The following is a 26,546-nucleotide window of genomic DNA, read 5'->3' on the forward strand; positions in this document are numbered from 1 at the left end:
ACCAGGCTGTGAGACACAGCCATTTGTTTTCCACACAGAGAGTGGAGGAGCAGACAAGCTGAGGAAGGGCAACCATGTGAAGTCTGGACCGTTTTCTCACACAAACTTTGTGGTTTCATCCTCTTTATCCTTTTTTGTGTACCTTTCCAGAAAAATGAAAACACCCAGATTCAAGGGAAAGTACAAAAAACTATTCTGAGGAAGACATAAAGGCGGTTTGTGTTGGCCTCCAAAATTACCACTATTCTTAATGATTATGAATTTTAAGAAGCTAACTCATTTATTGATGCATTCCACAAATATTCATTGAATGCTCTGATGTATCCAGCTTAGTACTGGGCACAATAATACAGAAATGACTAAGGTGCAGTCCTTGTCATAAAGGGCTTCAACTAGAGCAACAAGTCAACCATGTTTCAAAGGATACACATGAAAACCTGTGGGCCTCTGCATCTAAAAATGTACCTCATTGCCCCTCTGGAGGATGTTTTCTCAGGAATAAGCATGCATCAAAGATGGCAAGGGTAAAATGAGCCTAACAGAACTGAACCATATCTAATTTTTATGAATCTATGAAGTATAAAAGCAAAGAGCTTCTACCCTGAAATCTTACTAAACCATCTGCCACTGGAGAAATTTTACATCATGACTTGGATCTTAAAACACTGCATCACACTCACAAATGCATTAGGCCACATGTGTGAGACAGAGCATCTGAAATTCAAATGCCACTGCCTTTTGGATGGGTCAAATAGGCACTTTGTGCAACTGTCCAAGAGTTTAAACTCCCTTCACACCTGCCAATCCTGCTTACCTTCCATAACTTCTACCTGAGAAGGCTCCTAGCCCAACTGGGCTCTTGGGCTCTTGTTAACTCTCCAGTTAAAACCCCGTTTCTAAACATGGCTCTCCACTTCCTCCACCTGGAGTATCCTCCCATCTCCTTCCTGTTTACACACATACCATCCATCCTTCAAGTTCCAGCTCCCCTGCTGAAACCTTCCTTCCTGGCTTGAGCTATATCTGTACCTTTATGGAACCAAGGCAAAGATTTGTTTCAACCTTCCTCCACTGCACACATTTCCAAGCACAATATTTTAAAAAGCTCCATGAGTTGTGTTGATGATGGAAAACATGACCTAGAGAGAGGGTCCTGGGCACTCTCATTTTGTGGTTGTCATGCTATGAACCGGAGTTAAAGCTGTAGAAGAGAGAGTAGGGAGAGGGCTTGGAGGGAGTCTTGAAAGACAAAACCAGTAAAACACAATGCCCGCTAGGCTACAGGTGAAGAAGGGAAAGAGTTCAAAGCACTTTGAGCTTCTCAGGGCTTTAAGGACAAGAGAACACAGGAATAGGAGGAAGAGCTTCTCTGGAGGTGCTGATGTTTCGGGGTGCAGAAGAACACAGGTACACACCCTCTGAGATCAGGGGGATGTGTCAAGGTGTCCCTGCTTCACAACCAGACACAGGCATGGAATGTCAAGAGTGGCACTGTTGGGTGAGTGATTCCCACTAGTAGTTGCCCATTCAGCTACACAGACACACCAAGGGGCATGCTGGAGAACTTCACCGTCATCCGTTTTAAATAAATTTCAAGTTTTTGTGATCTCTTTCAGACTGGTCATGAAGATAGATGGAAGATTCCCCATGGTATTTTAGGAAGCTACAGGGGAATAAGGTTTGTGAAAAAGAAGATGAAACCTAACATTTTATTCTTCACTACATTTCAAATATGAGTAGAGTCAAAATCAGCAATGAGAATAGAGTGGAGTGAGGGAGCTATACTGAGAAAATAATCAAGTTTTTAATTCCTTCCCCTTCCCTCTATCATAGTCTTTCATGGGATCATTTGGGATATTTGCTGATTTGTATCTTGGAAATGTAACAGTATTTGGGGAAGCTATCTGATGCAACATTCCCTTCATGCTTCCTCACCCACACCAATCCCAGGGAGGAAGTTTCCAGTATGTACCTGACATATAAAATAAGGGAGAGGAGAAGTAAGAAATGGCAACTGGATTTTTAATATCAACCCTACCTTTCAACTATCCCCATGACATAGGCTTTTACCCTATAAGCCTCAGCAAAAGTCACTTTTTTGGTGGCTTTTACCAGCATTTCCAACCAGTACTAATGGCTCTTTGATTAGTGCTCTGATAGCACTTTACCCCATACCTCTGTTGTGACATTTATCACTTTAAATTATGGTTGAATTCTGTCCCGAGTCAGACAATGAGCCTCTTGGTCATGGGGGTGGAAGGGGAAGTAGTGGCTTACCTGATGAGCTGAGGCACACACTCAATGTTTGCCATTTTCGACGTGAAATGGGAAGCCACCGATGCCTCCTGCTCTGACAGTGAAATGCCTGCATGAGCCATTTTCAAAGCCTAGAATGATAAATCCACATCATACTCAGGACTCCTTGGGTCAGGCTGTAACTCTTCAAACACCATGAAGCAATTCTTCACATTGTTGAGTTTATAACACTGTAACCTTTCAGCCCGAAGACTGTGTTTATGCTGTCCCTTCACTTGGAGTACCCTCCCTCTCCTGATCCAGAAAGTCATCAATAAAGAGGTACCAGCTAAATAATGACCCTGAGGTAGAAGAGTGGTGGGTGTGTTCACATCCATGTGTGTGTATTGGTTGTGGGATGTAGATGTGATAAGAAAATGGAAGCACTTATTCAAGAAATCCACTAGAAAGATAATAGCATTTGAGTAGACATTTGTGAGGGCCTCCCCCATCGGTTCTTATCACTCAGCAGGCCATCTTCATGAACAAAAGGAGAAGATATCTAACCCTCACCTTTTCCTGGTGGCTTGATCTAGACTACGGGCTAACTGCTAGGATGAAGTACAGCATCTTCACTGCAGACAGGGACCAGATCATATGAGTCGCAGATCATTCTAGGACATGTGTTGCCTCACTAAATAAAGGTGAATTCATTGTCACCAAGACTAGAAGCAGCCGAGAGAGTCACAGAGCTGACAGTGGCTAATAAGCAGGTCAGCGACTTCTTGATCCTACAAGAATTGGATGACCATAAAATGGGATTTCACATTTCTATAGTTCTGTAGCACTGCAAAGTATCTGTTACCATGGCTGGTACATACTAAATTTCTGTTCAGTAAATATTAGAATATTTCCTTCTTCCTCTTTTCTCTCTTAGTATTTTGTTTCTCTATTACATATTTTAGGGCCATCTACTTTATGTTTGGGTTAATATGATGTGTGATTCTTTCCCTAACCAGATAATGAATTTTAAGGAGGCAGAGACTATGTCCTTTTTAACATATTTATTTCCTTTGTTATAAATTCTACATAACTATGGGAATGGGTACTCATTTTAGGTTTTGAAGAGTAGATTAACAACTGGCTTCTCATGAAGTGTAAGTTAGAAAAATTTATAATAGATCTTTAAATGTGAGCACAGTTTTTCACAATACTTTGAAGAAAACATGTAAAAAAAGAAAGTAAAACAGCTACCTAGATCTTAAGTATCTAACAGTCTTTGGAAATACAAAGCAATCCTCTTCAGTTTTGTACTAAAAATTTTGTACTGAAAATATTTTCTTATTTAGAAAAATCTTAAAGGTAGTCTACTGTTTCAACATATCTTCAAAACTCAGAATCTAGGCATGTCTGGGTGGCTCAGATGCCTCTGGCTCAGGTCATGATCTCAGGTCCTGGGATCAAGCCCCAAGTCAGGCTCCCTGGTCAGCGAGGAGTCTGCTTCTCCCTCTCCCTCTGCCTCTCCCCGCTGCTCTCTCTCTCTCTCTCTCTCTGTCTCAAATGAATAAATAAAATCTCAAAAAAAAAAAAAAAACCAGAATCTAAAACATGTGCTGCCTTCTATTGTAAATGGGAAGTCATCTGCTGAGAATCATTAATGTAGGCTTGCTATAGTTTGTAATGGCCAAGTAGTTTGGTCTATGAGTTCACTGATGGTAAGGATTTGTGGTTAAAGCCAACTTTTAGAAACTAACCCTAGAGAAGTTTGGCAGGAAAAAAAAATGTAGTTTATATATAATTAAAACTTTAAATCATCCATTTCAAATGTTTTCTTCACTAAGCCTTCACCAGTTGTGACTTCAGACAAAATAAAAAAGTAAAAATAAATAAATAAAAATAAAATAAAATGGAAGAAAAGAAAAAAAAAAGAATTCACATCCCTGAGATTCACTCTTGTATCAATAACACGAGAGATTTAAACCAGCTCATCTTGTAAAGTCCCTTCTGGGTCTGAACTTTCCTTGTCTTTTTTATTCTGAGAGTTGTCAGAAAACAGCAGAAGTGGCTCATCTGACTTTGTTCTTCTTGGCATCCAGCCCACACTCAGGTGTGTGGGGGGATATAAACAGCCAACTGATGAAGCGATTCCTGGCACAGGGGTGAGGAGACACACCCTGGGGAACTGTGGGGCCCTCAAGAGGGACAGTAGGGAACTGCCTGCATTGGTTGAAGTAATTTCTACTTACCCCACAGTCATTAGCCCCATCTCCACACATGGCCACATAGTAACTGCAGGAGAAAGCATGAGAGAAGTTAATGCCTTAATGCCTCACTTGTATAATTTCCATCATAACCAACTCACATGTGATGTGTGTGTGTATGTGTGTGTGTCTTGAACACACATGCAATGAGGCTGATGGAAAATGACTTGGAGAGAAATATTCCCGGAGGAATAAGGCCATTGTGTTATTTAAATTGTTTCAATCACACAGAAGTGATAGTGATTCTGCCAAAGACATCCACCAAGATGATCACACATTTCAAAAGAAGTCCTGGGTGACTGTATCGACTAGGACTAAGCTTAAGAACGTGCAGCCATAATCACAGCACTTCCCACACCTAACACACAGATATAACCTAATCCATCTGTGTTTTGGGGGCTGACGTCATTGAGAGTTTAGAGTTTAGTATACACTAGGAGGAGAAACACTTGGGAAATGGTTGAACAGATAGAACCAGAGACAGAGACATATAATCTTGATGCATCCTGGAGTAATAGGAGATAATATGCTCCCCATCGATACTGGTTTGATGTGCAAAGACAGCAACATAAACAGAAGAGCAAATATAAAGCTATTGACAAAGAAAAGGAATTTCTGATGCAGGACACACTCTGTCTTCTCTTATAGGTAACTAATACACCATAGGTATTGATTAACGGCAATACTATTAAAGGCTCAAGGACAATTTGCCAAAAACACACAAAATAACAAAATCAATACAGGCAAAAAACGAAGTTCTCAGACAATTTCCTTATTACTAGTTGGCATATAAGAAATGGTCATTTTTATAAGTCAAAAATGATCAAATGTAAATAAACTCAAGAGGTTCGACCTAGTATTTGGCTATTATACATGAAGATCCCCCTGTGGATGTTTCATGTGCTCACGTGCACGTCATGACTATGCACATTTGCTAAAGTGGCTTCCTTTCTTCAAGCTTAAAGCACATGTTTAGTCTTTACATCACACGAAGAATCTTAAATGTGTTAGTGTTCCCTGAATGCAGGCGAGAACTCGGATAGCCTTATGTGCATTGCCAGGGATAAAGGCAGGAGGTGTAAGATGGGGAAATTGAGAAGACAGTTCATTCTGAGGCAACATCTATCTTCCTGAATTGATTTTTCTTTAGGGGAATATAGCTTTTCAAAAGTAAGCATATAAATTGGCAAAATTTCTTAGGCTTTTGAGAAGAGTAAAATTACTTTCCTCAGCCACTATCATATAATGACCATGTAAGTGAAATAGTCATTTTAGACACCAGTTACTAACCCAGCCTCAAGGCATTATGGGATTTGATAGGCAGTTTCTTAAAACTTCCCTAAAAAATGCTTTGGCAACAAAAAATAATAGTGAAAGGCAGTCTCCTGGTTTTACCTACTGCTTATCATCAGTTAAGTGAAGTTTCACCATTCCCCTTTCCTTTTCACTTTCCAGAAATCTATAGCCCAGACATTGTAATGTTCCTAGAAAGCTGTAGGTAGGTCTGGTCTCAAAAACTACTTCATACTGATGTGACCTGGTCATCTATATTTTTAAGGGATGGAAGGAAGGACTTTTTTTTTTTTTTTTTTTTTAACTTTGGCTTCTATACCAAAACCCCTGCCAGGGCCAGATACAGTGAAAATATCTCTCCACCTCTTTCCTGGAGGACCTGAAATCATTCACATATCTTCTAATGGACTAATCTCAAATAATTCCAGGGGACAACTCACACACTTCTCCATTTTTCCTGTTCTGAACTATACAAGTCCCTATTTTTCTATTCTCCATGTTCAAGCTGAGAATTTTCATTTAAGTTATGCTGTACAGGCCACAGAAGAAATTCTGTCTGGGGTAGGCAGCTTCCAAAATGGCTCTCTGTTACTGCCACCTCTTAGTATTCATAATGTTGTATAAAGCCCTTCCTTGATTGTGGGCTGCACTAGTGACTTGCTTCTCATAAAGAAAATACAGCAAAAGTGATAGGATATCACTTCTGAGATGAGAATATAAAAAATGGTGATACCTCTCTCTCACTTGCTCTTCTTGCTTGCTCACTCTTGTGGAAGCTAGCTACCAGACTGTGAGCTGCCTTATGAAATGAGCTGTGTGGCAAGGAACTGCGGGTGGCTTTTGTCCAACAGCCAATGGAAAACTGGGGCTCTTACCCAACCACCCACAAGGAACTAAATCCTGCCAACAACATGAGAGGGAGGCTGGTGGCAGGCTCTCCTCCTGCAGCGCTGAGGGAGCTGCAGTCCTGTAGACACCCCACTGCAGACTTGTGAGAGGCCCCAAGACAGAAGACTCCATTAAGCACACCTGGATTTCTGACCCATAGGAATGAAAAATAATAAATAGTGTTATTCTAAGCTACTAAATTCAGAGGTAATTGGTTACACAGCAATAGACAGTGAATACATTCTCCTTTCATGCAATAATACCTACTTTAATTTCTGAAATTCTTCGACAAGACTAGATTTCTGTGCAGGTGACATTCTTGCAAAAATGGTTCCATTCACCAGAATCTAAAGAGAACAACAACTATTGCAATAATATCAGGATGAAGAACACCTCTTAAATAAAAGAACAGCCCTGAAAATCATTCCTGGCCATCGTTTGAATACAGCCTTGGGCGGTGTGTCATTAACCCAAATGTCAGGACAAGGAGAAAGGGGACTCAACGCTTTACTCTTCAACTTTCACTTTCATCCCCCATCACAACATTATGACCTCCTTCCAGGCCATCTTTCTGAGATGGGATAACCTTGAGTTAATAACTGGAAAGTGGTAGAAAATATGGGACAAAAATGCTTGAGGAAATAAAGTTCTTTTTACTAAACACCATCTCTACAATTGCAGCATAGGTAGAGGAAAAGCAATAGATGAGGAGTAGAGAACAAAGTTCTATTCTCAGCCCTGGTCCAAGTAGGTGGGCAAACCTTCAACAAGGGACCTAACCTCTCTGAGTCTCAGCTGCCCCATCTCCTCAAGGAGGAACTGCACTAACAACTTTCTAGGAGCCTCTGGGGTCTAGATTCAATGGTCCTTGACTGGTAAGGCAAATTTTCAAGAAACTGCTAACAGATGGTTGCTGCCCTCAGCTTGTGCTCCACTTATCTCCTTCACACTGACAGTACAACCCTGCACAGCACTATTTTTAAATAGACACACAGAGGACAAGATAACAAATGGTTTTGAAAATAAACCATGGGGCCTTTGTTTCCTGCTGCTGTAACTTAAGAATCCTGACAGGACGGGGAATAGAGCTCAACCTGGCATGAGTTGGTGGCTTTCAGAGAGAGACGTTGACCCACAAAGTAGGTAGCTCATTTGGAATGATTTGGGGTGCTCCTTGCTGAGGAGGAAGAGATGGAGGGAGACTGAGATCGGGCTGGCTATGGGGGTGAAGAGCTGTACCAGAGCTTAGATTCTGGAGAGGGGGTCAAGTACCTGTGCAGGACCAGGTTGGGCTGGGCAACTTCTGAAGGAGCAGTGCCCCCTTGGGGGTGTTTACTCCCCAAATCTGAGACAACTTCACTGATCATCGCCTTCACTACTCTCTTCTTTTTTGCCTCACTAATTTGAGAGCAAAACAAAACATTTCATTTCACCAGTACTTACTTTTGGAAGCAAGCTGTTGAAATGCTGAAATATCACTTGGTATGATTTCCCACTCATTGCAAAATGGTAACAGCTCCCTCTTGTTCCATCAGGCACTGAACTGTTCCCAATGTTGAGGTAGGTTTCCTAAATTCAAAAGGGCATGGTTTCCACATGGGTTCTTAAGGAATGTCTCTGCTTTCCTATGTTTTATGAAAGGAAGTTCGTTCAAGTTACATAACAGGGAGAGGGCCAGCAAACGCATAATGTGTAATTTGTCCATGGAACTTAGACTCAGATGAAGGAAACACTCAAAATGTCCTCCCCAAATTATATGAACATATAAGATGTTGACAACATAATGCTCAAGATCCTGTCTTAGGACATAATACAGTGATGTATGTCTACTAAGGAAATGTTCCAAGGTACCAGTTAGTGATTCCAAGGAAGATTAGATAACATTCGTCTCTCCTCTTTCTTCTCTTCTTCATGCAGGTTTTTATTTCCTAAGATCTTTTACCATTCATTCATCATACATCATGCCCCAATTTCTTCCCTTTAAAATAGGCAGACTCCTTCTTTCGGGCCTATTCCTTATAGTACTTGCCTTCTCCCCACCTCAACAGGTGACCTCGTGGTTCCCAGTTCCTCCTGCATACCTTATTTTCCATTGCACCAGTTCAACTCCTTTGCTGAAACCCTTTCGGTCCTACCCTCCACCCATCAATGTGTCCTGTCACTGCATTCTAGACCCACTTGGCTCAGCCCATCATATTGATAGCTGATCATCATACATGTTTTTCATGCAACATTTTTCAGAGTTCCTTACATTACATTAGTCTAGGACTCTGAGTACAAATAGTATAGAAGGCAAGAACGTTTTTTTCACTAGAGAGATCCATTTTAGGGATGTGAAAGCATTGTGTTGGGAAGAAAAATATTTTGATGTGGGAGGCTAGGCGATACATCCTTCCCTTTGCAACCCCCATTGCAAAATAGCCAACAAAGGTATGCTTAAAGCATTCCATAGGAGGTAAGGACAAGAGCTCCTTTTGCTTTCACCAGACAGTTAGAGAAGGAAAGTGTGGTGGGAGGGAGGCAGAGAAGAGGAGAAAGCCTGAGACTATAATGTGACTTCTCCCAGTAATACCCAAAACTTCAGTAAAGGTATTAAACTGGTGAATGGGTAATGTGAGTGGACTGTTTGTTAAAAATTAGTGAAGACCTGAGCTTTATCATACAGCGTAATCGAGGCAACATGCATTGATGCAGAAGCAAATGAGTTTGCAAGGAAATAAGCACCAGAAATCTCTCTCTCTGGTGATTTCAGAGAGAACATAGGGAGCTTTCACCTTCATAGCCAATGAAACGGGGTTGAGCCAAGTAGGGGCAAAGTCACTCTGTACAGTTGTGCAGCTTGTATACTGAACAAGGTCTACTCTACACTTAACAAGACAAAGGGCTATCAGCCTGGAGGAAGGGGAATTTTATAACTTATCGCCTGGAAGACCACCTCCTTGAATTCACACATAGGCAGAATTTCACATTTAGTGATGGGATGTCAGGCTGCAACCCGTTTTCTTCACAAAAGCACAGGAAGTTTGCTATGTAGAGAAGCCTGAAACCTCTTAACCTCATGTCATGGACACAGCGCAATCTTAATGCCCATGGATCTGGGTGCCATCAGATAGACTTAACTTTGATTTCCTGCTCTGCGACTTGCCAGTTGTGTGTGTTGGGCAAGCTTACTTTGCTGGGCCTCAGTTCTCTCATTTGCAAAATGAACAATTTGTCAGCTGTATAGCCTAACTGGAAAAATCAAATAGGAAATATGGATGTAAATCATTGGTTCTCAACAATGACTGCACATCAGAATCTCAGGGAAGAAGGGCTGATGCCAGCTCCCAACCCAGAGATTTGGATTTAATCAATAAAACCTTGGCACTGGAAGCTTGAAACCTCTTCCAGGTGATTTCTTTGTGCAGCCAGGGCTGAGAAGTGCTGGTGGAAACACTAAATGCTTTTCAAACTGCAGAACTCTGGACAGCTGTGAGGGGTTTTGACTGTGGTGCCTTCCAATGCTGAGAGAAGGCTGCTGAGGCCAGGGCTGTGGGTCATCAGGCCAGGCCACTGAGGATCCTTCTAACATTTGCTCACATTCCTCCCCAATCCATTCTCTTGGTCCTCGATCAGCTGCCAAGTCACAGAGGCAGGAACAAAATCTTCTGGTTCATTGGCTTCAACAAGGATCACTTGGCTTCCTCTAGGAATCATTTCAGAATTCTTTGCCACAGTGATGGCTGTTTGAAGGTTGTCACCTAGATGACAAAGAGAGTCAGCTTGCTTTCTGTATAAATCTCTTGGCAGCCAGAATTGAGCCCTGCTTCCTCTGAGTGGCTATACCACATTGTTGGTGCTCTTTGGGGGGGCATTTCCCTCTTTCTGCCCTATTTTATTACCATTTGGCAGCACCTCTTGCCCAAGCCTGTCTGTCCCTAGTGATCAAAAACTATGTCTGTATCTCCCTCCCACAATAGCATCATGTCCTGAACATTGCATATTTACAAAACAGGCACAAATGAATAAAGACATGGTTAAGCACTGAGTGGTGAAGGTAAATTGATGGTTCTCTGATAGCATGGAACCATCCTGGGGATGTGGATTGCAGTCAACAGAGAATAGAACGCTGAAAGCTGAGCCATGCTTGGATTGGATCAGCACATGCCATGCCTGTCCACAGCCCTAGAGGACAGTCTAGCAGAGTCTGAACAGTCTTTACACAGAAGTCTCACTGAGGCTTCTGATGAGCACATATTTACTCTTGTGTTTAAACATTTACTGTGAGCCTACTAGCACTGTGCTAAGCCTGGGTAGGGAGAGGGCGGCATTAGACATAGACAATGAAGTATGATCTCTGCCCCCAAAGCTCATGGACATGTCAAGATTGATGCACATATGCCTGGTAATGGGAACCCAAGGTAACAGATGACAGTTAAGGACTTTTCCTTCTACCTCAGCCACATGAACCCATGCAGCTCATATGGTCTTTTTCTGAGGCTTGAGATACATTAAATATATCAGGCCTCCAGAAACACACACCAGTAATCATCACCATCCTGATGTGGGCTTCACTCAGTTCCTTCAAGACTAGTTTGGTTTCCTTTTTCAAGCGATTCTCCATTATGAGAAGTCCCAGAAATGTCAACTCTGACTCCACCTTCTCTCTTTGGATTCAGAAAAAAATCAGTATTAAAGCTTATTAAAGTCTTGACAGTTGAACTTTATTTCTTCCTTCTAAAACAATTTCTAAGTTTTATCAATGTAATACATGCATATGTTTTCAAAATCAAAAAGAACCCAAAAGCTTATGATAAAAACCCATAGTCCTGGGATCCCTGGATGGCGCAGCGGTTTGGCGCCTGCCTTTGGCCCAGGGCGCGATCCTGGAGATTCGGGATCGAATCCCACGTCAGGCTCCCGGTGCATGGAGCCTGCTTCTCCCTCTGCCTGTGTCTCTGCCTCTCTCTCTCACTGTGTGCCTATCATGAATAAAAAAAAAACAAAAAACAAAAAACAAAAAAACCCATAGTCCTTCTCTCCATACCCCTCCACCCCTTCTCCTTCCCAGAGGCAATCACTTCTGTCTTTTAGCAACTTCTCCCAGTTTCAACACCATTTAAAAAAAATGTACTTATCTACCAACTCTTCTGTTGGTTTTTTAGACTTTTGTTAATTGTATTATTATTATTTTTTATTTCAAAGACTTTTTTTTTACCTTATAATCATTTTAGTTAGACATTGATTAAGTATGCACTGCATACGGGATATTATGATAATAGTTGCATATAGAATCACTCATTTCCACCTCCATCTGTAACCTCCAGAAAATACAGGACATCAGCCAAACATTTGAAAAGTTTTCAGAATTTAAAATTGGAAGCTCGAAGTCTAATTGGGTTACATTCATTATGTGGGACCTCTCTTCAGGAATGGAATAAATCTCAGGTGACTTTAAATAGTAAACATGAGGGCCAAGATCTCTTTCTTAATCTCATATTTTTTCTTTTTCTGTCCAGAGAGGAGTTAAGATTGCAGGAAGAGAGGGAGATCTAGGGATCTAACCTTGATGCATATGGTCAGTCAACCCTGATGTTGGGTCCCATCACCACCTCCACCTTCCATAGTATGTGACAGAGCTAAGCCTCAGTCTCTCGGGTTCCATGGGGTGAAGCAACTTCTGTCTTCTGCTATCTCTCTCTCTGACATGGTGTAGACTATGCTTCTTCCACCTGCTGATTTAGCTGCCACTCCCTCCACCTACTTTACATCTTACAGAAATGTATAGAAATCTCTCATCTGCACTTATCACTTGTCTTGTTTTCTTTGATATTGTTTCTTTTCTATCATGTTGGTAGGACTTGGGAGGGAGAGGAAATAAACATGTGGTCAGTAAACCTCTTTAAGAGAAAGGTCAGGGTTGGATTTCTTGATGAAAGATATAACTCACACTTAGATGGGAACATGGTGAAGAAACTTCTCTCTGGAGTAGAGAACAAGTTACTACATCTTCATTCAAAAGTCCATTCATCAAATAACTAGTCTGTTTTAGACCTTATTGTAGGCACTTTGGTGAATACTCAGATAATTAGATATTAATCTTGCCTTAGTAATCTCAGAGAATATTACAAAAGAAGATCTACCTAATACAGAATGTGTTAAATTCCCATCATTTATCTTCGTGACTTTCTATTATAAATTGGATTAATATTTTCTAATGAGCTAGAGCTAAAAGAAAGATCCAGAAACCTTCTCACCAATTGATTCTGTTTTTGGTCTCTATTTTACGACTCTTGCTCTCTTTCACCAATTCAGGCACTTAAGCCTCTTGCTACTCTGCAACATTCCCAGCAAAATTCTGTGCTCACTATTCCTATTGCCTGCAATGTTCTTCCTCTGCATACCCATATGCTTTGCTCCCTTACTTTACACATATTTCTGTTCAAATGTCACTTTCCAGAGGACTCACTGATCACCTCATGTAAAAGGGCATTATTATCTATCTTCCCAATTTAGGAATAAGCTTCTGAGGGCAAAGGTTTTATTTTATTCGCATCTGAATCATCAGTGTCTTGAAGAGCATCTCAGAGAGTCAAGCTCAATAGAAATTTGCTAAACCAACAAAATGGAGAATTTTGATAAAGTATTTCTTCTATTTTCTAGTTTGGGATGTTTATTTTCTAAAAAAAAAAAGAAACTCTTCTATTTCCCTTTTATGAAACCAGTTTTTAAGAAGTTTTTGATTTTCCTGATTGGGAAACTTTGCTAAATATAATTTGATTCTAATAAAACTCAAAGTGTTTTCCTTTTCTCTGCTTGAAAACAATAACTAAATTTTAAGAAGCATAATAGGCTCCTGCTACTCTCTAGGAAAATCTGAGATGGTTGGAAATCTAACACATCACTTTATTTTGTTATATTTATAATAATGTCTAGTAACTTTTTAAGAAAGATTTTATTTATTTATTCATGAGAGACACACACACACAGAGGCAGAGACACAAGCAGAGGGAGAAGCAGGCTTCCCTGTAGGGAGCCTGATGTGGCACTCGATCCCAGGACTCTGGGATCACAACCTGAACCAAAGGCAGACGCTCAACTGCTGAGCCACCCAGGTGCCTACTAGAGACTTTTAAATGAGAACATCACAGCTGCACTACTATGTGGCAGCAAGTTGGTGGCTATCCTCCTTGTCTTGCTACGTAAATTTTTCTTCACACATATACCTGGCTTTTGTTATTAGATTTTTGTCTTGAAAAATTACAAAATCCTGTGTGTTATGGGTCTTCATGCTTGCTCAAGAATAGCTAACACCTTGAATGTTAAATCTGAGAGTGCCATTCATCTATTTCAAAATGAGCTTTGTGATTCTATTTAGAAGATTAAAATTTCATGGCTGAAAGCGTCCTTAAAGATCATCCAATCCTATACTTTAGAGATGAGGGAAATAGAACAGTGTAAGGAAGGGACAATGATTCCACTAGAGCAGATGGGCAGAGGTTGTAAATAGTTACACTGAGCCAAGGATATCCACATCTTATGCAAAGGTGCTAATTGTGTGTAAGTGAAGGTCTCTATCAGTGAGACAAAATCAAAGATAATAATGCATAGACAACTTGTTACTCAATGCTCCACAGTATCTCACTACTCTTTTGTCTTAGACAATTCAAAAATAACCTTTAAAAACTGAGAAACATGAAAAGAAACAAGAATTCACAGATCATCCTCTACTAAGGACAATTTATACCCTTAATATAATTAAGAATACTGAGTTCTATTTTGTGTAACTCAGCCTGCACTCACTACCTCTCCAGATCTGAGGAAGGTTACTATTGAGCGCTGAAAGAAGCAATCTGAAGGATGCTGGAGGTCTGTCACATTGCCCATTGTATCCTTCTTTTAACCTCTTTGTATGTGGGAACCCCAAGTCAGTCAGCCACATAATGTGGTTGAAGGAATGTTGATTATTTTTGATGGGATGATGGAATGCAGGGCAGAGATAGCTCACGGACATCTGGGAGTCAGGAAATCTGCACTGCCATCCTTGTTCTATCACCAACAATCATTGTGACCTGAGCAAGTCTTCCCCAGTGTGGTTTACAGTTGTCCATCTCCAAATTGGGAGATTGGATGAGACGAGTCTTCATCTCCAGGAGGCTTCTTGTGATTTGAACTGCCCTGTCCATCTCCAGTATTCATTTATTTGATGCACACATAACCTGCCTTAGTGCTGATTTCTGAGTTCCTTACCGGGCTAAATTCTGTACTTCTGAAAGCTTCTCTATCTTCAAGGCTTTATGGGCAAGGGCAATGACACGGAAACCTTGTATTGTATAACTCCTCAGTTTCTGTGGAAAATCCTTTGGCACTGTCAGGTGAGAGGAAAGAGGTAAAGGTAAGGTCATATTGAAGGCTGCCTAGCTCCTAAGCTAGACTCTGGGATCCCTACACTGTACCTTGTTTTAAAACTCCAAAAATACTTTGATAGAAAAACTATAGCTCCATCTAAAAGACACAAACAACTTCATCAGTGTGCTTTTATTATTTTGACAGAAATAAATGCCAGAGATGCACTGGCATCAAATGGGTATCAAATCCACTGGCTGGGTTTAATAAGGACTGGCCTTAGGACTGTGTCTACATGGAAATGAGGAAAACAGCTGATCCTCTAGATCAGGAGTCAGCATACTACAGGCCAAATCTGGCCAATTGCGTGTTTTTGTAAATAAAGTTTTATTGAAATGCAGCCATGTCCATTTGTTTACCATCTATGGCTGCTTTGGGGTCACAATGGCAAGGTTGAGCACTTGAGACAGATACCATGGTGGCCTGTAAAACCTAAAATATTTTCTACCTGGCTCTTTGCAGAGAAGCTTGCCAATCCCTGCTTTAGATGATAGATGATACAATGGCAACATTTGTGTATTTTGGCATAGTGGTCATCCGGGCCACCCAGGCTGCCCCTGTCATAAGTAATATTAAAATATTTATAAAATCTTTATGGTTTGTAGAATGCCTATAAGGGTATTAAAAGGAAGCACAGCATAATGGAAGTATATAGTGGCTTAGGTAGCAAAACACCTGATTTTTAGTCTCTATTCTACTACCAACTTGATTTCTTGGGCTTATTAGGTCTGTCTTCCATACCTCAATAGAATGAGAAAGAGAAGAACTCTGTGTCCCCATTCCACTCAGACTTTCTGTAATTCTAAAATGTTCCAGGAGGTGGGGATCAAGGAAGCTCCTAGCTCTCTATTAAATGCCCGGGTCGGAAATCACTGCAGTCATTATTAGCATATGTCAAAGATCTGAGGTAAGGACAATAAGAAGAATTGGAAGTGCTACCAGAAGGATGAGAGGTGAGAAGTGGCAGGCCCATATCCTTACAATAGAGCAGGAACAATAGTCACCAGTTGAAATATCAAGAAGATACTCACTTGTATCTGTGAGGCTGAAAAAAAAATTAAACAAGAAAATATAGGCCATCAGTCTGTGAAGGATAGAGTGATAGAGGTAATGGGAGTTCTGAGAACGATCAAAGTCAGAAAAAAAGGGGCCGATTCTAAGGTAAAAATGGCTCTAAGTAGAGGAAGAAGTTAAAGCAATCATTTGCCAAATCTAGAATTGTGTGCACAAGTTGATGGCTATCAGCAATCATAAGAAGAATATAGATGAAAATCAGGAGAAAAAGACCAATTTTATCCAAATGAACTCATTTGAATGCAACAATATTCTTACAAATCTGGGCTGCTGCTTAGAGGGTGCATATGTTTATAAGACTAAGAAACAATACAAATCAGCTCAAAATCTGGCCCAGAAAGATGAAATTGCTGTGAAAATGATCAATTACATTGCTCTAATACCATCTAATTTACTCTAATCACTTTTTTTCTAAAAGATTTATCTTGTCTATATTCTCTTTCCATTGATCTGCATGCACAAGGCTTTTTAGGTGGTGCCAGCCCCCAGAGGTGACGGGCGGAGCACCCCAGCTGCCGGATGAGTGCCGGGTCCAGACCTGTCCCATTGGTTCCCAGTGCATACTCTTCATCCTTGCCCTTCCCGGTGACCCTTACATAGCTTCCTGTTCTGGCTCCTGATGTTTGCTTCACATCTCCTTCCCGGAGACCCCATTGTGGTTCAACTTTTCTGGATGGACCAAAGTCAGATATTTACTCTCTGCCTTTCTACCTTGAAATTCCCACTTCCACTCTATCAGATCTACTGGGCCCATTTCTCACTCACTGAGAAATCAATCATGTCCACATTCATTGATTTAGACTTGTGTGCTTTGTATATTTGGGCTTCTAAAATATTTAAGCTCCTGAAAGAGAACAGGGTCAACTAAATTAGTACCTGTTTCAGACTTGCAGAACTTGGCCAGCATCTCCGGGGCACCCTTCACGTAGACATGGAAGTGATCCTCCCCTGCCAGCTGAGCGACCACAGACATCCTCTGCAGGCTTGAGGAAAATGGAAACTGGCGCAAGATGGCTATGGCTTCTACAGGACTCTGCGAGAGCACCAAGAAAGAGGGGGCTTAAGGTGCTTGTGAGTCTTGTGAGTGAGACTTACCAGGTGCATACCAAAAAGCAGGGTTTGCTCTGCAACAAACCCAGGGAGATCATGAAGTGGTGTATGTCACAATATTGATATTTTTTTGCCCATCTCTAAGGCGATTCCTTTATCAGGTCATTCAGTCTGCAAAGCTATTCCCCATGGCTGCTTGGAGAAATCCTAATTATCTTCCAGGCAGAGTTCACAGGTCACTCTCTCTGTGGTGTTCCTCTCTCCCACCTCTGGACTCCTGCAGCTTTTTCTTCAGCCTTTATTATAGCACTTGGCACATTGTCTTGCACTTATTTGCACCTATATGGATTTTCTTCCCACCCATGTAATCCTCCCACACAGAGCCCAACATGTCTAGCTCTGAAATCACACTATCCTTTAGCACCTCCTAGTATAGTGATCTAACATACTTAGGCACTCCATGAGTGTTTGTTGAATAAATTAAAGGACAGATTCATGAATAAATTAAAGGATAGATTCAGGAATGAAGGAATGAGCAAACCTATGGACACTGTTAGGGTAAGGCAAAATAATAGGAATTTAAAAATCTGTGAAAGTCAGGGGAGATTTACCAGTTTCAAGGAGAAAGAGCCATCTGATTTAAAAAAGCAAATCATACCCAACTGGCTTTTGGTCCTGGTTTTATTATGGTGTTTGAATCTAACATCCCAAATTTGCAGTAGTCTGCACTGCAATCTTCCATTATCTGTTTTAAAATGAAAACATCCATAAGATTCCTTAGAGAAAAATAATAAGGAAGAAATACCTCTCATTTGCATAGCACTCAGAATCTCTTCAAAGCCCCTTTCACATATTTTCTCTTCTAGACCATTATCCAAATACCATCATTGTCAAATTTCTATTATGTGGTTTTATATTAAGGACCTTATTGTAGAATGTCAAAAAGTCAGAAATATTGTGACTACAATTTAAGTAGTAATCGGTGGAAGAAATGCTAGTAACAGGCCAATGGCTCTTCTTGAATGGTATTGTCTAGTAACTGGAGGTGAGTTTAAGTAGAGATCTACTCTCCAATATAGCTGAGCACATTAGCCCTCAGATGAGTTAGGATTGGGTCTTGAGATAAACATGGAATTATTTATTATTCTATATCTATGTTACTATACCTAATTGGTTAGCTACAGAATCAGCCAGTTAGCTGCTAGCAAATTAGAAAGCATATCTGAAAATGGTTTGTATTCCTTGGATGTTACAACAGTATAAATTATATATCTGAGAAACCAATATTAACAGAAAACATGGGAAAGGCCATCAGATATGCAAATAAGAAAAGAGGAGGCAACATTTGGCTTCTGCTCTTATCAGTTACTTGTTTATAACCTTGGGGACATTACTCCATTTCTCCAGATCTCAAATTTCTTCTGAAAAATATTCTAATATCACTTCTATCGCTAAAACCCTTAGAGTCTACAAGGGCATTCCCCCCACCACCCCTTATGTTTCATGAAAGGTGACTAAAACCAAAGGATATTTAACTGGAGACTTTTTCACCCAGCTTTATTTTTTTTTAAGATTTTATTTATTTATTCATAGAGATACAGAGAGAGAGAGAGAGAGAGAGAGGCAGAGACACAGGCAGAGGGAGAAGCAGGCTCCGTGCAGGGGGCCTGACGTGGGGACTCGATCCCGGGTCTCCAGGATCATATCCTGGGCTGCAGGCAGCCCTAAACTGCTGGGCTACCCGGGCTGCCCCTTCACCTAGCTTTAAACTCAGTGAATCATCTTGCACTTTCATGCTTTGTTTGGGGTGGATACCACTGTTCTTAAAGACAGTCCTTACAGAGCTATTACAAGATTTATGTTCTTATGCAAGACCCCAACTTGTACATTATTTGTACAAATAGAAGAAACTCCACCCCCCACCCCCCCACCCCCAATGGAGAAGAGGCACTGTCAGAACCAGGATCAAAGTCACATATAGTAATAATTACTCTAAGCAGCTCATCATTATGTCAACGTTAATGATGCTGGTAAGGACATTGTTTGTAATGATTATGCTGATTCCTCTCCATTAAGATGCAGGAAAGTGATTACTGCTTTGTCTTTATGTCAGAAATCTCTCCACAGCAAATGCTAGAATTTTCACTTACTGATATCAGAAATTTCCCTGTTTACAGGACTCCTCTTTCATTACTTTGGCTTCTAGAAAACTACAACTTTGCCACTATACATCTTTAAATTAGCCTTTTTCTGAGATGTATTTCATGTCCCTGCAATCATTTGTTTTCCTCTCTTTACCATTCTGTTTAAATGTTGTCCTGCAGTTGATATATCATTGTCAGTAGCTTTAAAACGTGTTTTTTTTTTTTTTGAGAGCAGAATAATGTAATGAATTAAATAGTTAGTGAATGAATGAGTGCCTCCCCCCACTTGTTGGGCACTTTATAATGCAAGCAGGCCCTGTAGGCTCATAGGTTCAATGCTTACCACAAGTCTGTATATGAGGTATCATTATCACAAATGCACACATGAGGTAATAGACTCAGAGTCCTGGTTCTGGATTTGGGGTCACAGAGCTAGAAAGTGGTGGAGTCGAGAGGTCCGCCACCATGTCATGACAGCCACCAGGAATGTTTTATAGTCTTCAACTGTCATTCATTCTCAACTCAGAAAACTAAACCAATTGGACTCGGGGACTTCAGTTTGGTGTCTAGACCTATACTGTCTAATACAGTAGCTATCAGCCACTTGTGGCCATTTACGTCTAAATTAGTTAATGTGAACAAAATAGAAAATTTAGCTCGGTTGCATAGCCACATTTCAAGTAGTTGATAGCTACATGTGACTAGTGGCTGTTATGCTGGATGGCACTGCTTTAGACTACTGTTTCTCTGAGGGTGTTACAGGGGTTACTTATACCATGTTTTGGCCTGTCTAGGTTTTCTGGTCAAGTAAGGGTTTGGTAATTGCTACATATCATACTCCTTCTTGAATATTCACAGTGTATCACAGTATATAAAAAAAATCCTATAGGGACGCCTGGTGGCTCAGTGGTTGAGTGCCTCCCTTTGGCCCAGGGCTTGATCCTGGAGTCCTGGGATCGAGTCCCACATTGGGATCCCTGCATGGAGCCTGCTTCTCCCTCTGCCTGTGTCTCTGCCTCTCTCTGTGTCTCTCATGAATAAATCAATAAAATCTTTTAAAAAAAGAAATCCTACAGTTAAATCAATTTTACTGTCTTAAAACAGCAGTTCTCAAAATTTTTTGGTCATGGAACCCTATTTCATGTTGCACTCATTGATAGAGTTTTTTGAAGCAGAGGTTGGGAAATTCAGGTAGAGTTAGGCATTCATCCACATAGTGTTATAAATCTCTGGGTTTCAACCAAAGTTAGAAAAAGTTTACCAGTCCCAGTAATGATTTCTTTAAGTTTTTCTCATTGAGTCAAACCAAAAAGCTGTTGCCTTACCCAGGCAGTGCCCTCAAACATTTTGAGGTCCAGTGGGTCTCCCTGGATGGTCCCATTGAGAAGGATCAGAGAGTGGCAACTGGCCATGGCAGCACACAGAGGGCTCCACGGCAAATCTTTGCCTGAAGCAAAGCTATGGACTTCCTGAAAACTGGTATAGAAGATGATTAATAAGTGAGGGTTTTCGACAAAATCATTTCACACATTCTGAAACCTTATCAACATAGAGTTTCAATAATACTTAACCCTTATGTTCAAATCCTTCCAGAGCTCCTCATACCTTATATAATAAAGTTGGAGTGCTTGGATATAAGCACAGAGACCTCTGTCAGATTACTTGCAGCCAGCGTCTACGTAGTAGGTAGAAGGTTCTGACTGACACCTGCAAGCTCTGCAGAGTGGGCTCTAGAAACCACACCCCCTTGCAAGAAGTCTCTGGGCCAGTGTAGTAGTGGAGTTAGAAAGGAAGACTGCCTGCTGGTTTCTTATCCCTTCAAGTAAAAGCACACCTAGACTCTGAAATACTTCTCATGACTCAGCCCTTTGCTCTTTGCCCTATTCCCTGAAACCCCTAGCATGTATATCCAACATCTGAAGCCCATTTTCCTCTATGACAGTAGACTGACTGGGTTTACTTTCCTCTCCTCCCATCTTACAGCTAAATAGTAATTGTGTCCAGTTGTTTCTACACACCTAAAGCTTACTTAGGGGAAGGGAAGGAAAAGGGAGGTGAAAGCTGCAAACATTCTATTCCCTTTTCACTGATCTGGCCAATAGAGGACAACACAGTGCCTGTCTGGACAAAAGCCTGGCCTGACTGTCTGAGCAACCAGGAGCTGAACCACCATGAATAGGGTTGAACCCAAGTGTCTTCTGCAATGCCACACTGCCTGTCTGATGTTATCATGTGCCAGGACTGTGTTTGGTCCCATCACTGTTTTGGGGAGTCCCTGCATGAATCCTTCAATAACAGAGCCTCAATCACTGTGAGGAGTATCCAGAGTTTAAGAGCCAAGGCATCTGCGCTTGGATTGAGAAGGCATACCTTGGTCCTGCAGTGAAGGGAGCTAAGGCTCTTCTGTCTTTAGCTGCATTTGGGGTTGCATCTCTGTGATCGCCTTCTCCCCTCCCATTGCCAGCTTTTAGCCCATATCTATAAAAATTCTAGCCACACATGCTTCAAGATTCTATCTCAAATGGTATCTCTGTCAGGTGGTTCTCCTCATTCCATTCATTTTCAAAATTAATTTGTACCTTTTATCTACTATGTTATTCTAAAATTCAGGACTGTGTGTTATATCAAGCTATCACTACTGTTTCTTCTTCTCTATTCTGATATGTGTGCCTTAATCATAGCCCTTTCCACAGCTCATATTGTACATAGAAGGTAGGTGGGTTTGTGCCCTTTTTTTCACATGAGATATGAGCTCCATGAGGGAGGGGATGGAGCTTTTCCTTTTTGGACACCCCCCACCCCCAGCCCACTAATCCCCAGTGAGTCTTTGCAGTTTTTAATTAAGCAGAGTTCTGATTTCACTCTTTGCTCTTTTATTTTATTCATTCAGCTCCCTACTCATCCAGCTCATTTTATTTTTCATGTGGAGTTTGAAGGCCTACTTTCCCTGTCTGATTCTGAACTTAGAACTCATTTAATAAGTTAGAATAACTGGAAACTAGTTCTAGTAAATTATCATATATATTTTATGTGACATTCATCCCTCAGATGGATCTAAGTAATACCAAAGTAGCCACACCAATCCCACATTCCATCTTTACCAAAGTGCCTACCAGTTGTCAGCAGTTGGGACCACCCCCCAGAGGTCCAGCCCATCTTCTGTAAGAGTGCCAGTCTGGAAAAAATTAGAATTAGTGTTAATATTATTTAGTTCTTCTAATTACAGCATGATTTAAACAAAACAAGCTTCCAAGAAATTAAAGTAGATCTAGTTGTCCAAAGCCCTTGTTTATAAGCATCAAGTTTTAAATCAGAGGGTACCTGAAGGAAAGATTCAGCAAGTGACAAATGATTCCCCAAAAGCCTATGTTGATAATTAAATGACTCTAGATACTAGTCATTACAATTAAATGCTAGTGTTTTGTTTTTGTATGTTTATTGTTGCACTTGCTGTTGTTAAACGAGAGGCATTCAGTGAATGGAAATCCAATAAGAACCAGTGTGAATTTGACTTTTCAGTTGGCACCTGCAGTCTTTCTAAAGCAGAGCTCAGAATTTTTCTTTCTTTTCAAGACTATTTATTTCATAGTCTGCCATCTGGTCTACAGCAATTTTCTAAAATATGGGTGACATGGTGACTGTCCAGATTGATAATGAAATGTTGATAAAGGGCTTTGAGAATTTAGAAAGAAATGAAGTGCTAATAATAAATATTCATTAATGCCCATGAATGAGTTTTATTGTTAGATCAAGAGGAAAATGGTTGGGAGATTTGATTTGCTGTATTATAAGTATTTGTCCCATAATGTAACAGAGAAAGCAACATGGAACTGAGTACTGTCACAGCACTTTGAATTTGCTCATTGCTTCAAGTACACCATTAATTACAGACTCCCATGTCTTTATGCAAGAAGTCAATGCCCCCAATAAGCACAAAGCCCTACTACTTCAGCACTGTCAAGGCTAAGCAGAGTATAACCAAGCGCTGGGGTGTATCTCTTTTCAATACTGACATCCAGGTCTCTGTCATCACTCTTCAAAGTCATTTCTGTATAAGACACTGAATTTTCTAGTTTTCTATCAGATGACATTTCTGTCATTACAGGACATTAAATCTGCATAATGCTTTACAATGAAGTGCTTCCATTGCTTCCAATTCTTATAACCGAGTAAATAGGGAAAGGAGCTTCTCAGGTTAGAGGTGAAATGAACAGCCTTGAGGTTCAGTGGCCTGCAGGTTGAAGAGAAAGAACCAGAATCCATCCTGTCTAGAGTCTCCCACCAGATGACAAATGTTAAATAAATTTTGCAAAGTATGCAGAAAGGCAAAACTCATACTCGACTTCCAATTAAAAAATGAAGGGATCTGTTTAATGAATTCATTTGGACTTCATAGAAAGCTAAGACGCATTGTGTGAGCTATTCCTTGAAGAACAATAGCAAAAATCTCTTTGCTTCATTTCTTTCTTGTATTTTATAAGGGTCTCAACCGTGTGCTTAGTTTTCAAATCCTCTTGACTTGTTCCACTTCAAAAAAAGTTAGCAGCTTTATTCAAACTGAAATATTTTCCTGATGATCAGGTTATATTTTTAAGTATCAATATTTTGAACATGAAAGCAGAACTGATACCACAACAAAACAGAAATAGGACTGTGCTATTTTCTCTATGTGAAAATTATCCTTGTATAATAAAACTAGCCATGAACAGAAAGAAAACTAACTTACAGTTGCAGTTGTAAAAGGAAAAGGCAAATTTCTTAGCATAAATACTAGCCCAGGCTTGGGTTGAGAAGATAGAAAAGAGAGAATTTATTTTATAACACACCAACGTAAACTAGAAATAGATGACAACAAACGGACTCAGAAGCCCAGTGGTGAATGTCTTCTAAATGGAAATAATAGTAGATGGGGCTTCAATTAATTGTGGGGTGCTTTATTCCAACACCGTATTGGTAGAGTTTTACAATATGAAAACTAGAAAGACACTTAGAGATCATTAGAGTTCAAACTTCTCTTAAAAGATCACACAGAAACTTAGTACCAAATCCGGGATTTGACTTCTCATTTTGCTCATTCCTAATCCAGAGTTCTTTGCACTATATGCTGTCGTGCCATTGGGGTTTGGCCATGTGTACAGTCCCTCAGTCGTTCTGGCGAAGGAACACATGAGGATGTGGAGGAAAAAGCTTTATAGGAGATGTAAAATAAACTCGCTCTGGAAAAATTAGTTTTAGAAACAGATGAATCTGTAATGAACATATTTTCTAAATCTCCCTCCTATATTATAGATACTAGTGAGGTTCCTGGGTAAGTATTGGAAATCTCTACCAGAAAACTTCCCAGGGGTGGTTCTCTGGCCCTAAAACTAAAAGGAAGTTACTGTTAATTTAACCCTAGTGGTTCCTGATGAGTGGGATTGAGGAAAGGAAACTTAACAAGAATAGAATGGAAATAATCTTAGAGCTCTTCTACTTCCAGCTGGGGGCCAAGACTCATCAAGTCTACTCATGGTGTCGCTCAAGCTGGTCCTCTAGTCTCCATTCTTGCCATCCTTGCCTACGACAATGTCCCCAGATAGCTTCCCATCTCTGTCCTATCTCCATGAAATAAATCAATCACCCCAGAAGAAATAAATAAATCATACCTATAAAAATATAACCCATCTTCTTAAAAAAATGGTAGGGCTGTTCCTATTCTCTTTCACAAGGTTCCACACCTTAGCTTGGCACATCAGGCCCTGAGAAAATGGGCTCCTCTCTCCAGCTACGCTGCCTACCACACAGCCCCCAGTCTAGCTGCATCCCCATATGTCATAGGCCCTGATGTCCCTGTGCTTCTGAACTGCTTGCCTCTGACCCCAGAGCCCATTCTGTCTAACAACCAAAGCCACAGCTCAAAGGTGATCTCCCATCCACAGCAGGTAACTTCACCTTGATGTTCTGTTCATAGCTTTTTAAGCATGCATTTCACTGCACTATCATTGTCTACACTTCCAGTTTGCCTGCTTCCTCAGCTAAGTCATGTGCAGAGCAAGGAATGTCTCATTTATGGGGCTCTTGGCCAATGTAGATTAGTAAAAAAAAAGTGCCAAAGCCTTTATCAGTTATTCAAATGTGAATGAAGTGAAGACAGACAGACCCACTGTGTTACAGCAGTTAGTTTGGCCTGCCCAAGCAGAGGGTAGGATCTGAATAGCAGGTGGCTGAGGCTGAGGTCCCTCCATAGGAGAGGCACAGGAAGAGGTCTCAGGACCTGTTCCAGAGGAGTAATCCTCCCCATTTGGACATACTTCTCACCTGCCACTTCCAGGACCCTAGGCACAGGGACACATTCTCTAGTCCAAAATTTTGATAGCCTGGGGATCAAAGGCGAAAGGAGGGACCCAGTATATCAACACAGGCACCGTCCCCTTCCTCTCTTTTTTAGAAAGAAGCAGAAGAGAAGAAGGGAGTATGTTCCATTAAGTAGAGGAAAAATCACTTCTGGGGACAGAAATGTTTCTCACACCTTTTTTTTTTTTTTGCCTGAAAAAGCCAGTCAGTCATAGAAGTTATTACAATAAGAGATTGCTTTAAAATCCAACACAAGCACAAAAATATTAAATTTCATAGGAAAGAAATTCACGATGTGATAGCTAAACCACTTCCTTAGAACTCAGTGGAGTGGGCTTCTAGAACAGGGTCTCACACTAGCTCACTGTGGGACCTTCTCTGGCCTCGGTGTTCCCAACCGTAAAAGGAGCACAGTGAGCCAGGCATTCTTGGAGGCTTTTTCCAGCTCTGCTGTGCCTTGAAATCATTTACCTCCAACCCGGAAAGTTTAGATCATACTTTGTCAAAGCACACGAGGTTTATTTGCCCGCACATATTGATTCTCTGCTGGGAGATACAGAAGATTTTCTTTTTCTTCAGCCTCTTTTGTGCATACACGATGCCTGTGGTCAGGGCAGCTGGCAGCACAGGAGGGACAGTTATGGTGAGGATGAGCAGGGCCATGGTTGTAGTATCTCTTGGAGAAACCTGGGGAGGGAGGGTCATACAGGTTAGCCCAGTAGAGCAGGCTGGCACCTTTTCTGGCACCATCTTCTGTAACACCACAGGAGTCCCAGAAGCTCAGACTATTCAAAGTGAGCCAATTCTCTTGGTGGAGCTGAGAGTTCTCTTGGGTGTACCTGAAGAAAGGACAAGTTGTCTCCCACCGAGAACAAAGGAGACT

At 40.9% G+C, this 26,546-nt stretch overlaps 1 protein-coding gene across 1 annotated transcript in view; it reads right to left on the reverse strand.

The window, feature by feature from the left end:
• The window catches only part of ATP13A5 (ATPase 13A5), a 106,157-nt gene that overhangs the window by 27,135 nt on the left and 52,476 nt on the right, over positions 1-26,546 (reverse strand). The window contains exons 12-23 of the mRNA XM_072807858.1: positions 26,162-26,350; positions 22,444-22,505; positions 20,656-20,806; positions 17,845-17,931; positions 17,013-17,169; positions 14,907-15,024; positions 11,199-11,323; positions 10,257-10,417; positions 8,121-8,246; positions 6,945-7,024; positions 4,482-4,524; positions 2,278-2,387 (exon numbers count right to left, since the gene is read on the reverse strand). Coding sequence (XP_072663959.1) covers positions 2,278-2,387; positions 4,482-4,524; positions 6,945-7,024; positions 8,121-8,246; positions 10,257-10,417; positions 11,199-11,323; positions 14,907-15,024; positions 17,013-17,169; positions 17,845-17,931; positions 20,656-20,806; positions 22,444-22,505; positions 26,162-26,350 — 1,409 coding nt within the window. The remainder of the gene's footprint in view (positions 1-2,277; positions 2,388-4,481; positions 4,525-6,944; positions 7,025-8,120; positions 8,247-10,256; positions 10,418-11,198; positions 11,324-14,906; positions 15,025-17,012; positions 17,170-17,844; positions 17,932-20,655; positions 20,807-22,443; positions 22,506-26,161; positions 26,351-26,546) is intronic.

Source organism: Canis lupus, chromosome 31, assembly GCF_048164855.1.
Source record: "Canis lupus baileyi chromosome 31, mCanLup2.hap1, whole genome shotgun sequence".
NCBI lineage: Eukaryota > Metazoa > Chordata > Mammalia > Carnivora > Canidae > Canis > Canis lupus.